The sequence below is a fragment of the Zeus faber genome (assembly GCF_960531495.2).
Source record: "Zeus faber genome assembly, chromosome: 18".
Classification (NCBI taxonomy): domain Eukaryota; kingdom Metazoa; phylum Chordata; class Actinopteri; order Zeiformes; family Zeidae; genus Zeus; species Zeus faber.
The window spans coordinates 14024329-14039473 of record NC_137210.1 but is presented as its reverse complement, the minus strand read 5'-3'; the positions used below and the strand labels follow the sequence as shown (position 1 = coordinate 14039473).

At 47.7% G+C, this 15145-nt stretch overlaps 1 protein-coding gene across 1 annotated transcript in view; it reads right to left on the bottom strand.

The window, feature by feature from the left end:
* Nucleotides 1-8354, bottom strand: part of irs2b (insulin receptor substrate 2b) — a 15212-nt gene extending 6858 nt beyond the window's left edge. Inside the window, exon 1 of the mRNA XM_080019636.1 lies at nucleotides 3918-8354. Coding sequence (XP_079875762.1) covers nucleotides 3918-7239 — 3322 coding nt within the window. The 5' untranslated portion in view covers nucleotides 7240-8354. The remainder of the gene's footprint in view (nucleotides 1-3917) is intronic.
* Nucleotides 8355-15145: the final 6791 nt, after the last annotated feature.

Here is a 15145-nt window from a genome sequence, read left to right as displayed (position 1 = left end):
GGGGGAGCGTCATTTTGTAGATCTCTCTCTCTCTCTCTCTCTCTCTCTCTCTCTCTCTCTCTCACTCTCCCTCTCACTCCCTCTCCCCCTCCCTCTCTCCCTCTCTCCATCTCTCTCTCCCTCCCCAGATGGTGGCCAATCATTAGTGTATTGTCGCTCCCTTCTGAATGGCCAGATAACCAGTGAGTACTGCTTGGCAGGGCAGGTGCAAGACCCCAGCCCCCACACCCCCTGCCATCTGCTGATGGTGTGGAAGAGAGTATATAATATACAAACACACATATATATACATAAAATAAAATCATATATATATATATATGCATGTATCTACACATGCATAAGTCACTAACAGTCTGGCACACAAATGAAAATATGGCTGTCACACTATTCTCTTTCTGCATCTTAACACCTGACCAACTTTTGGGGTGATGGGGTGGGGCTATTTACCAAGGGGAAGAAAAGGCAAGAATGAGACGCTGTGGAGCAAAGATAAAGCACCGTGAGCTAAAGAAAAGGAGAGGGTGCGCGGACAGATAAAAGTTGTAAAAATAGAAATGCAGGTCCACCTATTGGCTGTGGGGCATTGTGGGGGTTGCGTCGGGCCAGCGAACGTTAATGGGCGTCTCTTGTAAACACACACACACACACACACACACACACACACACACACACACACACATACACACACACACACGCGCGCGCGTGCACGCGCACATCCAGAAGTCGAGTAACTGACTTTGGCAGCAGGGACGAAGGCGTGCTTTGAAAGTTAAACAGCAAGCAATCCATTCAACACCCCCCCCAATTCACCCACCACCCACACCCACACACAGACACACACAGACACACACAGACACACACACACACACACCCTTGCTGCTGCGCTCGCTGCACGGCCAAAACAACAACACTGCGTAACCTTTCCACTCAATGCAGACAGGCGCCGAACCAAGAAATCTCAAACAGCCATAATGACTCTTCATCCAGTCACTTAAAAAGCTCTCCAATCCCACAAACAGGATGCGCCCTCATATTTGCATGTTTGTCAAAGGAGAGGTAGCAGCTAGTCCTCACCGTGTCCCACACTCATGTTGAAAAATTTGACAATCCGTTCCCAGAAGCCCCGCGATTTCAGATATTTTAAATTCCTAATCCTCTCGTTTCTCGTTAATGGGCGCGTGGGGAATGTCAACTATTGTTTACCAAACGGAGCCGGAGTGGGAATGCGGACAGGCCAGTCATTTTGTAGTAAACAGAGCATCTGCACTAACCTCCCCATTCACTCTCCGGCTGCATTGCTCACACACGCAGCCCATAAAAGCTCTTTCAGCGCCGTGTGTATTTGGGTGAGAGTGCTCCTGAGTGAGCACACTTGCAACATTCCTGATAAGGGGGAAGAGTACCAGGGTGTTGTGGAAGTACAGCTTACAGTTTGTTTGCACCAACATACTTTTTCTTTTTTTTTTTTTTTTCTTTTTTTTAAGGAATGCTATAAATAACCAAAATAACCGAAAGATCATATTTGTTAATTTATACGACATCCACTGCCCTCAAACACGTAATCACACCTCGTTCTCTTTCAGGACTAGTGGAGACTGGTCAAATGGCAGCTACAAGCAGAACATGAGAGGATCTGAAATATAGGTCTTTCCCTCTGGAACACAAGGTGCCCAGACAAAAACAACGTGATGGAACAATAAGTTCTCACAACAGACAGAGAGTGTGTGTGTGTGTGTGTGTGTGTGTGTGTGTGTGTGTGTGTGTGTGTGTGTGTGTGTGTGTGTGTGTGTGTGTGTGTGTGTGTGTGTGTGTGTTACCTGTCAAATGTGTTGTTAACACTAAACACACATGCATGCAGACGGTTTCATCAGTGTTTTGTAAAGTTCTTCACGGTGGAAAAAAAAGGAAAAAGCATCCTCCCACCCGCAACCCGCCGCTCCAAGTCCATCCCACCAGGTTAGAAAAACAAGTGAGCATTCACCTCTCCCAGCAACCTTTGCACACTGACTGCATTCCTGTCCTGAAACCCAGTCCCTGACAACTGATAAACAACTGACTCACTTGTTTTCCTGGGGAACCCGATGACTACACCAAGCCCCGCACAGTACGCTCACAGTATGGCCGGCAGAAGAAAGAGACGCAAAGAAAGATAGGTTTGTTGTGAAACCACAAACAGCAATTAAGTTCTTGTATTTCACCATCAGCACACTGACTCTTTAGTCTCCCGCACAATGCATTTCTATTCAAACACCGGCAACTTCTGACATGCCCCCTGTTGGGACATCCTTCCCCTGTAAATAATCCCTGTCATTTTAGGATGTATGAATAGCCACAAAAAAAACAAAAAAAAAATAGGTGAAAGGTAACGTTTTGATGCCAATGATTTCCACCCTGACACACATTTACATGAAAATGTAACCACATAAATTGTAGAGGTCGGGAGGAAAAAAATCGATACAGCAAATTATCGCGATATTTCGCGTGGCGATTTTGTATCGATACGCGTACACCAAGTATTGATATTTTACTATCTAAATTGCAAATACGAATTACAGTTCACAGAGGTCTAGAATAATAAAATCAATTAAATTCAATCAATAAAACCTCTGTTTCTTGGTTACGGTTTGTGTTTCCAATGGAAACATTGCGGGAGCTGGAATGAGCACCAGGAAGTCCTGAAGAAAAACTGAGGCGATGACGGCGGGTCTCTTTCCTGATGGAGGATTTCAATTTGTTTGAGTTTCTCTGATTGTTTTCTTGCTGCTCCGTTCATTTACGGATGTAAGCGGCCGTTACACCTGCGCAGCGAGTGTCAATTCCATCACCAGCTATCCGCCGTTTTGTTTGTTGATGTATCAATAAACATGTTCTACCGTTGGGAAAATGGTTGGTTTTGTTTTAATATTAACATGACAGGCGGAAAAGGGGAAAATGCTGTCGAAGCGAGTATTACGGCGCCGTTGGATGTAACCTTTACACGTATCGGATGTGACGACTGTGACGCCTGCACAAGTTTCCGTCATGACATCAGTGTTTTCAAGAACACAAAAACAGAGAAAAAAGATGCGTTTTAAACGGTTTACTGCGGTCAGGTGAGAAAGAAATGAATAATACAGCGCAATATATCACAGTATCCTATCGCATCACTTGGTGTATTGCAAAACAAGTCATCTTATTGGATATTATCGTATCGGGACACAAGTATCGCAATAGTATTGACCGTGAGACCCCTGGCGCTCCCCACCCCGAGTAAACTGAGAAATGTTCTCAAACGTGCAGATTTCCCTCAGGCCCTATTTTCCCTTTATCCATCATTGAAAATGTGACACTGAATTCTGTTCAAATGTCCATAATGAGAACTGCGTCAGAGCCACGCACACGCAGTGCAGGTCCAACAACAGCATACAGCCTTGAGGTTGTAGGTGCATCACGGGCGTGACGAGTAAGTGACTAATCCTATCTAAACATCACAGCCAACACCCAGCAGCACTGCACACAGCACTTATTTACAGAGACATTCATTCAATGTTTTACAGGCACTATACTGCAACAACAAAACACACCGTGAGTGTGCGTTATCCCCACTTAGAAAATATAAAAAGTGAAGAAACTAAAAACGTTGAGTCCAGGTGCTATAACTGTTGCATAACCCACTGAGCTACGGAATAAACACCAAGGCAGTGCTTTCGACATGGAGGGGGGGACAAATGGATCACTATGTTAGAACATTTTCTGCTCCTCCTCGGCAGACCAAATATCAGTAAGACATAACATTGGATGGAAATTGTTCTCCATTTTGTTAGCGCTGCACTGAAACGGTCATTCGACTCTACATAATGCATCTGATGGTAATGCTGGTAGCATGTTTCTACTTAAGCACTCACTACATGAATAAATGAAAACAGACATGTTTTTACCTTTCACAGCAGTGGCTGTGTCCTTGAAGCCCAAGGCATAGGGACTGGCGTTAAAGCCATTCATGCCCCCCTTACAGCCACAAGCTGTCTTGAATCTCAGCAGTCCGTCACAGCTCCCTAAACTACACCCTCCCAGGCTTCCTCCGTTTAAGGCAATGTAGTTGAGTCCGTTTTGATAGCCAGTCGAGGTCTCCCTGCACATGGGGCTGCTGCTGGCGTATTCCTCGTCCGACCCCTCAGAGGTTCGTACCGGGCGAGACACGTTTTCCACAGAGGCAGAGCTGTGCCGTTTGGTATCGTGAGCAAAGGACGGGCACACAGGCGTCACCGTGGTGGTGGACGAGAAGGTCTCCGAGCTGTGCCGCCTGCGCCCCTGGGGGTCCGCCCGAATCACTTTGGCCCCTCTATTTGGGTCTACTGGGGGAATGGACAACGAGGGCCCCCCCAGAAGAAAGGAGTCCACTGGCACAGAGGGCACAGTCCCTACAACGTTGCCCCCGAGTGAGAGTCTCTGCACACAGGCAGTGGGGCTGGTGGGAAGGGGAGCAGCTTCATGGGAGCAGAGAGTGGTTGTAGGGGCAGAGGAGATGAAATTCATTTCTGTATAATCATCCTTGACTGGCCCAGACGGACAAACCAAGCTCGTCTGGCGCTGGAGAGAGTATTCCTCTACTATCACTCTCTCCCCTTCCTCGTCCTTCTTCCCCTCTGTGTTTTTCTCTTTATCCTCATTCTCTCCTGCTTGGGTGTCTTGCTGTGGGTCTGCCAAACCAGGAACCACAGGTGAGTGGCTCGGGGGCTGCGCAGAAGGGGAACCCCCATCTTGATGCAAGCCAAGGCGGTCATGAATGTTCATGTCAACATTAACATAATCAGAAATGGGTGGGGATCCCTCCTGTGAACCCAATGAACCCAAAGTGGAGTCAGGCTTTGCTGTTAGGACTGCTGGGGAGAGAGACACGTTACTAAAGTCAATGTTGATATATTCCCCTGGGCTGCGTGGCTCAGAGGGGAGGGGGTGTTCGCTCATACAGGGAAGAGTTCTTAGGGACTCAAGAGCCAGGCGAGTGGGTCGACACGCCCTGCCTCTGTGGACCAGGACCCCGTCTACTCTGGCCAATCGAAGGGGGGGCACAGCAGAGGAAGGGGTACCAGAGGTCCCTGGGGAGCTGCTGGGCACAGAACCATCTGGAGAGACAGGACAGTAGTTTGACTCCTCGTCTATCGGCTGCCTATGTAAACTCATCACCACATACTGGTCTGTATCTGTGGATCCGTTTCGCTGGGGTTGAGATTTGAGACAGCGGGGTAAGGAGCTGTATGAGTAAGGCTGTCTGTGATGCAGCTGTGGGTGGGGATCACCTGCTAATGGACTTAGGAGATAGTCTGGGGGGGTTAAAGAAACCATAGGGTCCACAGGAGACATGTTTAGGTACTCTCCATTGCTGAGCTTCCCATCACTGCTCTCCACTGACATCTTGGTGCTGCACCACATGCGCATGTAGCCACTGTCCTCCAGAGATGCGCTCCCTGGGGAGTCTGTGCGTGGGGCCAGGCCAGCTGGAAAGGGGTGTGAACGGGGGTTGATGATTTGCTTGGGGGCAGAGACACACATAGGGCTCATTGGCATGTAGGCGTCATCTTTTGCCCCGACTGTGTGAGGCGCTACGCCTGGCATCATGGGCATGTAGCCACTGTCTCCTTGGTGACAATTTGAGCCGATTTGGACATCGCCGTAATCCTCAGGATAGGTCCCTTTAGGGGAGGCCGTGTGAGACCTGCGAGAAGGCAGGTTTCCGCTGGCGTATGTGGCCCTCATAAGAGTGTACTCATCCAGGGAGGCTGAAGAGACCTGGGGGGGCACCCTCTGCTGGCGAGGGGTAGTGAGGGAGTACGTGCGCTTCCTATAGGCTTTGTCCAGTTCTGGTAACAAGCGGAAATTATTATGATTTTGCCTCTCCATCACAATATATCCACAGATGTCACTGCCACTGAGAGACTCTGGAGTGTTGCTGCGCAGGGTAAGAGGCAGCCGAAGGTCCCGTGTTTCGGCGGGGCTGGAACTGCACTCATCACATGAAATGAAGCCTGCATCACTGAGGGAGCCCGAAAACGAGGCGCTGCAGCTGGAGGGGCGAGGAGCGCTGCTGTCCGGACAGGAGGACAGGCTCACCGGGCTAGGGCTGGCGATGGGTGGGGAGTGGGATACGGGCATGGACATGGACTTACTGTGCTGCAGGGAGGAGGATTCAAATGTCCGGCATGGGCGAGCCGTGATGGTGTTGGATCTACTCAGAAGGGTCCTGCGAACCCCGGGGCTGAGCGGGCTTCCATTCACTGACATGGGGCGTGTCATGGTGCCGTCCCCCTCGCTGGCTGTGCGTATCCTGCAGGATGAGAATTTGCTCACCGGAGACGTCGCAGCCATGCTGTCGGTGCGAGAGCGCCGGGGCAGCCCTGTCTGGCTGGGCGGCAGGTTGTTAAGGTTTCTCCGGGTGGGCACGGAGATTGGGTTGGTGCCGGAGGACTGGCTCTTGCTGCGCGGACGGAACTCCGATAGCTCCTTCATGGCTTTCATGGCCTCCAGGATAGTTTCGTGGATGTTTTGCGCCACCACAGAGTCATCCGCCTGCATCCACAGCTCGCCGGGACCCGTGGCAGCCGATCGGCCGACCTCGATGAAGAAAAAGCTGTCGGAGTGTCCGCACCTCCTGATGTTCATCAGCTGCAAGCTGACCGACGCCACCTCCGAGTTCAGCTTCACGAAGCTGATGGTCCGGCTGGAGAGGCAGAGCCTGTAGACCCCGGTCAGATTCCTGGTCTGCCCCAGTCCCTTGGACTTCAGATTCACCTGCCAGACCTCCTTGTACGTAGCCGACACCGGCGTGATCACACCGTAATTCGCCTCGTCGAAGCCCACCAGCGAGGAGGCGGAATCGGATGCCGAGCCGTCGCACGCCTTCCCCCCGCCCAACAGCTCCACCAGCACCCGGTACCAGCTCTCCTGCTCCCGCTCGTTCTCCGCGGCCACGGCGAAGTACTCGTCCTTGGTGTAGAGGGCTATGAGGTGCTTGTGCTTGGCGTCCGCCCTCTTGTTGATGTTTAGGCAGCAGTCCAGGGGGATCACCCTCTTCGCCGCCGATTTGTTCTTCCATTTCTTCTCGTTCTCGTAGTACTCCAGCCGGGCGGGGAAGCCCTCGCTCGGCTCCTTCAGCACGAAGAACCGCTTGTGTCCGTGCTTCTGCTTCTTCAGATACCCGCATTTCTTGACGCTGCCGTTGTTCACAAACAACTGTCCTTCCGTGTTCGGCGGACTCGCCATTCTCTCCCGATGTCGGTTTTCTTGAATTACTCACCCACACCCCCCCTCCCCAAAAAAAGAAACGCCGCCGCTCTTCGAGTCCGTACCGCCGCGCGGCTCCTTCTACCTCCGGAGCCCGGGGAGCGTTCGTCTCGTCCCGCTGCCGAGCGGTAAATAACACATTTCTCCTGGTGACCGGAGCAGGGGAAACAACATGTGACGCTCTACACACACCCAGCTTTGGTTCGGGAGAAAAAAGGAAGCGAGAAGGAGGGAAAAAAAAAAATACACACACGGACGGTGGGCGGTGCGCTCCCAGCTCATTGGGTTTATTGGTGGAAAGCGGAGGAGAGGAGCACGGAGTCCCACCTACTATCACTGTGCCCCCTTCCGACTCTCTGCTGCCTCGGCAGGCAACTCCGCTCTATTTATATATAGAGCTTTTATTATAGACCGCTGGCCCTGATCCACGGTTTTTTTTAATTTTGTTTACCTTACACATTTAATTCCCAGGCTACCAACACCATCCAAACATATCCCGCGTTCCCTGGCCATACCTGTCCATTCGCCCTCGTTTGCAAGAAAATGTATTGAAAAAAAAACATTATGGAAACATTCGCTGCGTACCCCTCGAAGTTCCTTCGTGCACCCCAAGCGGGCCGCGGACCCCAGCTTGGGAGCCCAGGGTCTACGTCGTCACAGTCATCGTCATAAAGCCTCCAACGTCAGCAGATTCATAGTGAAGTTTTTTTTTTAATTTGTATTTCAGCAGACACACCAGGGGACTCGGTGAGGTCTACAAGGTCGGTGGTTGGTGTCTCGGATAAATGGGAAGAGGTAAAAGAGAAGGAGGTACATACAGATGCGACCGAAAATTGAATCTAGATATTACAACGTTTTTACCCCCTACTACTGATATATTGTTTATTACTACTGACTACAACTGATATACTGCTTATTACTACTGGTATACTATTTATTACTACTGACTACTACTGATATACTGTTAAGGCTACTGATATATTGTTTATTATTATTGACGACTACTGATTATTTTTTATTACTACTGACCTCTACTGATTCCCGGTCAGGGAACGCGATCTTTTAGATTCTGGGGGTTTCCGTTTTCCGTTATTTTCCCCTGTATATAGATTTACTTAATTATCATTACATTGATATTTCGTTACTTCAATTGCATTTGATAGACTGCTATAGCTTTACGTTTGCTATTCGCACAGTTGTCGGTGTTCATTTCACTGCTGCTGTACTTGTGCAATTATACATGTGACAAATAAATCTCTTGAAACTTGCTATGACCATTGCAATTCTCATCTTTTTTATTTTATTTCATTAGTAGTATATAATAGATTTGTATTATTAATAATAGTAGTAGCAATAATACTAATCATACCACCAATTTCATCGGATCTTTTATTCACCCTTCCCTCTTTAAGACCACTGGCAAAGAGGGGTATTGCTATAAGGCGAAGGTTTGTTTCCTTCCCGCCCCTCTCCCAACAGCCTGGGACGTAAACAAGCGGCTCCCGGTTCGGAACCGGGTCGGTGACGCAGGAACCAACTCTATATTCCCACCGCGTCCCGGAATCAGAACGCGCCGGTGGTTCTGCGGACACGGGTCTGGGCATTCTCATCCCCCTTGCCGTCATTTCGTTCTACCCCACCCCCGTCCCCCCTTTTCTTCCGCGGGCATGCGTCGCCGAAGTGTGAATGGTAAACAACTACGGCATGAATCGGGGGAGAGCGGGGGTTGCATAACGTACGGGCGGCTCTATTTGTGTCCGCCTGCAGCTAGTGGTGGAGGGGCTTGTGTTTCGTGATTCGGTTCCCGGCGAATGACTCAGTAAAAAAAATAAAAATAAATAAAAATAAAAGAGTCGTACAGTTTGCCGACCCCTCGTCTCGGTGTAACGCACGGTGAGCGAGGGCGGATCACACAAATTGACTTCCGTCCAAATGCCTCGCCGGGGTGGACTGCGCGCCACACACCGCGGCCCCTGTGGCCTCGGACTTTTGACTCGGTCCGCGGTGGCGGTTTACCGCGGTAGGTCAGTCCGGGAGACTCGTTTCCAACGGGCTCGTTCGCCGCGGCCGGATCGTTGGCGCGTCTCCCGCCACTACGCGCCGCCTCGCCTCCGGAGCCCGGAGCGCTTCCGGCTCCTTAATCCGCCGATGAGCCTGCCGTGTTTACCCTCCATTCAAGAGGAAGGTTGCGACGCCACCGCCGAAGACCGCTCCAAACGGCGACACAAGCGTTTGCAGAGCTTTATCCTCGCATGAACCCCCCCTCCTCCTCCTCCTCCCCCTCCCTCCCTAACCCAAATGGAGGAAAAGCTCGCGTCGCTCCGAACGCAGGAATGACCCATATATGGTGTTTTTTGTTTTTTGTTTTTTTTTTTGTTTAAAGCTCAGCGTTAGTGATGACGCAGACGTTTCCCTCACGGTCCCGATGCGTCACTGGCGATGTGGGCAAGATCAACATCCGCGTGTTCGATTCTGCCCGTTCCGCATCGTCAGAGTGATGGTCGTCGCACCATTGCGTCCGAAGAGAGCTTGAAGGTCTCACAGTGCCAAGAGGCAGTCGTTTGGTTTAGAACTGTCCTCTTTCTTCCTTTTCGTTTTCTGTATTTCATAATAACAATAGTGATGGTGATAACATATTATGTCGTATAAATAATAAGCTCAAGCAATAATAAGCTGAATGAAACAATACGATTTTATTTATAATAATACAAATAATAACAATATGTTAACGTAATGTATTGTTGGGTATTAAACAAAGTCACGTTTTGTCAAATTCCCAGTATGTGTAAGCATACAAGGCCTAATTCCGATTCTAATAATAATGATATATACTGTGTGTGTGTGTGTGTGTGTGCGCGTATTCATTCATAATGACCGTAAAACAATAAAACAATTATAAAGTTATATAAATAATCACCTTGTTTACTTATAAACTGGCCTCTCCCTGTTACCCTGAAGCTGAGCAAGAGACTACACTCATAACTCCTCATTGGAAAAGTGTCACGTTTATCTACCTCTGCAATTTCAAGTCATTAATGCCTTTGAATCCACATATAAGTATATGCGGCCGCAGAGGTAAGGATTAATCTCAATCATCAACTTTAATCAAATTTACGCAGGATCCATTTATAATGCCTGGTTCTTACAGTCTCCATTATAGCTGTCACAGCGGCGTCTCTGAGGACGCCATTGTTGAAACATTTATCTAACCAAACCATACGAAGGAGAAAATGTTGAAAGGCAGCCCCCCCTCCCCATCCCCAACGCACCCCCTTACAATCTCACCTCACCATCCCCTTTTTCCTCTGAAGCCCGCGGTGCTGGCTCAGCACTAGTCAAACCTGTCCTCAGCAGCAAGGTCAATTACCATGCCCCACACGGGTCAATTATGGCACCGGGAGCAATGATTTGACTTCTGCCACTGCGGAGAGGGAATCAAATCAGGCAATAACCTTAACTTACTGGTGTGGCTCCGTGGAAAAGGTTGAATTGCTGTGCTTTCGTCACAGCATTTTGCCTATGCTTGCTTGGAACGTAAACTATAAACAAATAAATGTTGCAGCCTATACCTTATATTTCCCAGAATGGCTTTCTTTACAGGGGCTATCAGGATTCCTACATGGGCGCTTTTAATATGGGCTTTAAAGTAGTCTTGAGGCAAAATAACCACATACCGAGATTTATTTAGGCTGTGATGTAAATGTCTTTAAATATTTACACCGTCTGCTCTAGCCAGACACTTTCATCAGCACTGAATAGAGTAGCTTTATTTAGGGATGACCACAACAAGGTCCTAAACCCTGTCCACCAAAAAGGATACAGTGACCTCAAATGAGCAAGAAAAAACTGAAATAGAGCGACATCAGCATTAGGTGAAACCAAACAATAACAGGGTATGGGTCTTCGTGAGTGCATACCCATAAACTACACCAATGACCATTTGAAACCAAGTGTTTAAAAATTCAATAACTTGTGATGGCCAGGCCTCGCCCGCGATATCTCCTCGCCCATCCCCACGCACATGCATATTTATCACCTTGCGGTTTACATTGCACGGTGCATTAATTTACATGTTAATTAAAGGGCCATCGCAAGCTGATTTACAAGCCCCTGAATGATCTCTCCCAGTAGCCTTGGATGAACCGATCAAGTGTTTATAGGCTTATTTATTTGGCTTGGGAAAAGAACAGAGTGTCTTACGATGCTTACTCCCAAAATATAGAGGCGTTCCCTGCACATGACCTTCGTTTTTCGGTTATTGTGCTGCAGGTGGTGTATAATTTTGAGTTTTGAGTAAAGGTCCTCGCTCCCATCAGCCCTTCGCTCGCGTTCCTCCACGAACACGCACTACACACGAATGGACCCCTCGCCTCCATCGCTGAGTCACAAGCCCGTCACGTCCAGGCAGCCGCGCCCGCCCTGCACCGTCACCACGGAACGATTGCTTTCTTAAGCTTTTACAATGCAAATTAGAACGATCAGATCAGATGAGATAATCTTGAGGGCGGGGAGGTCGGGGGCTGGAACTCACACTCTCTCACCCCCACATAGTGCAGCCTAAGCCCCTCCACCTCAAATGAACAGCACTCCATTGTTGGCATCGCCCCCGCCACCCCACCCCCACCCCGCATCCACACCCTATCCCCATCCCGCATCTCATTATCCCAGCGCCAAAAACAGATTACGGCCGGAGCCCAGGGTGTCCGAAGCATATTGTTCGGCCGGGGCCCGCTTTGATGTTTTGGATCTGATAGTGATCCTGTTTTTGTTATTGTCCTGAGCGTGGGGATTTTTTATATATATATATTTTTTGCTGTTTTTTCTTCTAATAGCGTCATTTATGATGCTCAGACAGGCAGATTAGCTGTTTGTCCTCTGGCTGAGGCTCCTTATATATATATATATATATATAGGCCTGTATATACAGGATGTTATCTTTTAGGTTGAAAACAAAATCAGTGTCCCAGTGTGAGAAGAAAAGAACAGGTCTTTCTGTGAACAGCGTTGTCCTGCTCTTTTTTACTCACCCCCCGCCCCCCGCCCCCTGTGATCAGTCAGGGTGTTTTTCTTATTATTAATAAGGGACAAGCACGATAAATTGTCATTGTAACGTAGTTTGCACTCGGTACATTTTTCTTTGAGCAAACAAATTGTTGTTGCTAAGTGTGTAATTGGCTCTGGAGTCCCACATTACATCAAGTCTGTAATGGAAGGCGGGGTCGTCTGGGTCGTCTGGATTCTCGGCCCCGCGTATGGATTTCTTCATTCAGCCTTACGGTGTCAGCCATAATTGACTCGATTTTCTGATCAATACAGTAAAAGCCAAATTGAAATTTCTCTTCTGGTTAATTTTGCAGCTGATTGATTGCGAGCGGTGCCGGTCGAGAATAAAGACGCCGCGCTCGCCCGAGACCGCCGCGTTATTGGACATGACGGCTACGCTCGCGTATTGAGCCGCGGCACAAGTGATTACAGTTTTGATGACTTCAGTTAACTAACTCATTGGAATGGACATAATCTATTTTCGATTAATTTGCAAATTGGACAGGGTGTGGGCGTGGACGTGTGGGATGGAATCAGAAAGTCAATTATGGCCGTAGCTCCGCCGCGCTCGATGCCCTAGTTTCACCATCATAATATCTGCAAGTATTTGGTTTGATGAGTGGTGGACGTAACGGGGATATAAGTTCCTTTTCCCCACTCGTTCACTTGACATTTCTGAATGACCTATTAGCGTAATGACAGCCACCCGATTTACCAAGCTTTACCTTTATTCCCCTCCATCGTTCCGCTTTAATTATTTGTCGTGCGGACGCTCTAAATGGTCGAGGATTTTCTTCCTCATTACACGGGTCAGCGAGGCCGATATTTATTTAACACGCCCGGGAGGAGAGACGGGAGACATATCTATTCACCCAGAGTCCACACTGTAGAGCATGTTTATTTCCCCCAGAAGAGGAACCTGTGATAAAATGTTTATCAAAGCACTTGCAGATATAATATTATATTTATTCATGAGCGGTGTGCTCCCGAGCAAATAATTTACCTGGCCAAGTATGAACATTCGAGATATAAACATCATAAACATAAAAAAATAAAAATAAGCAGTGTGGTATCTGAAATTTCTGCTTCCTGTGGCTTTGATTAAACAGATATGAATGCATATGATATTCAGGCTCTGTAGTGGCTCCATCAGTCATTTGTCATAATTATGCGTTTATCTGGAGTCACATGGCGAGATGTAAATGACTGTGATGCATGGCTCCGCGCTCCGTGAAACGGATGAACAGAAGAGAGATGAAATATTGATGCAGCGCGTCTCTAATGTTTGCTTTTCCTCAGCACGGGCGCCGCAGACTCAGCGCCGTGCGCGGACGTGCATCGCGGTCTCGGGCGTGCGGGCATCAGCTCATGTGGATGTGGAGGGTCCACCCTGAGGCCTTGATCCATCCCTCAGGCTCCGGAGCCGTACCCCTCGAGGGCTAAAGCAGGTTATTATACCACACTACGGCAACATATGACTTGCGACTCTTTCTATAACTGCATATTGTTGCTATGTATGGTCACTATAGACATGCAGTATGTTATGAAACATGCTTGTACTGGTAGTACTTGTTGTGTACCCACCACCTGCCCATAACAGGCTCAGAGCTGTTAACTTCTCATTATACAGTAAGTGTACATATATTTTATTTCGTTTTTTTATTTTCAAATTTTTATTGTTTACCTTATTTTTGATTTACATTGTTCTGATCTAATCTTATCTAATCTAATCTTATTTTATTGGACACTTTAACTTGTTCTTGCATTAAATCCATTTCCACTTTCCCTGCAAATCTCTCTGTGCTGTAAACATGCAACAATGCATTCAAATTCTCTATCTCTACTTTATTGATTGATTGATTAATTTATTTATTCATTATATTTTTACATTTTATATTATATATGTATATATATATTTATTATGATATGATATTTATTATGATTATGATTATGATTATGATTATGATTATGATTATTATTATTATTATTATTATTATTATTATAGTATTATTTGTGGATATAAATATATTTATCATTCCGTTGTAGACTCAACAGCATTCTATTGTTGAAAGTCAGAGTTAGAGAAAGCTAATGGCTCTTAGTTCCCGGGTGACAGTGTAACTCACACGTTAGTACCCCATAATACCTTTAAAAACAATGCACACTCCTCCATTTCTTTCTCATATAGATGATACTTTTTCATCAAATTCTTTCATATGCTCCTCAACAATAAATGGGTCACCTCCTCTCATAATGGAAATAGGCTTGAGAAACAGTCAGAGATGGATAACAAATAGCATTAGTTACTCCATGTGGCTTTGTGTGTGTGTGTGTGTGTGTGTCTGTGTGTGTTTTTGTGGGGGGGGGTTAGGATGGAGCGGCGGTGGGAAAGTGTTCATTGGTGCACGACAGCTTCATGCACCACAGTGTAAGAAACAGATTAAAAAGGCACATTGAGCATTCTGCTTTACCTCCACCGCCATATGCCAGGTGCCATAAATCAGACAGGAAGAAGGCCCATCAAAAATGTAAAATAGGGAACCTTGTCATTGCCGCGAGAGTTGCACGAGTTTGCTCTGTGAATTGCACGGACCATAAAGCACTGAAAGGTGGGTGTGTGTGGAAGCTTATAGTGTTTACTAGGTGTACAAAAAGCCCACATTTTTAAAACAACGGTAGTAAAGGGTGAGCGGCTCTTAGGGTGACGCACGCTCATGAAGGTGAAGGTGCATGGCGTCCGCGTACATGGAGACTTGGGAGTGGCCGGGGCTTCCCACGGACCCCCATCTGAGCTTCCTCCTTGTTGGTTTATCGACCCTCATTTCTTGCGGAATTTGAAGGA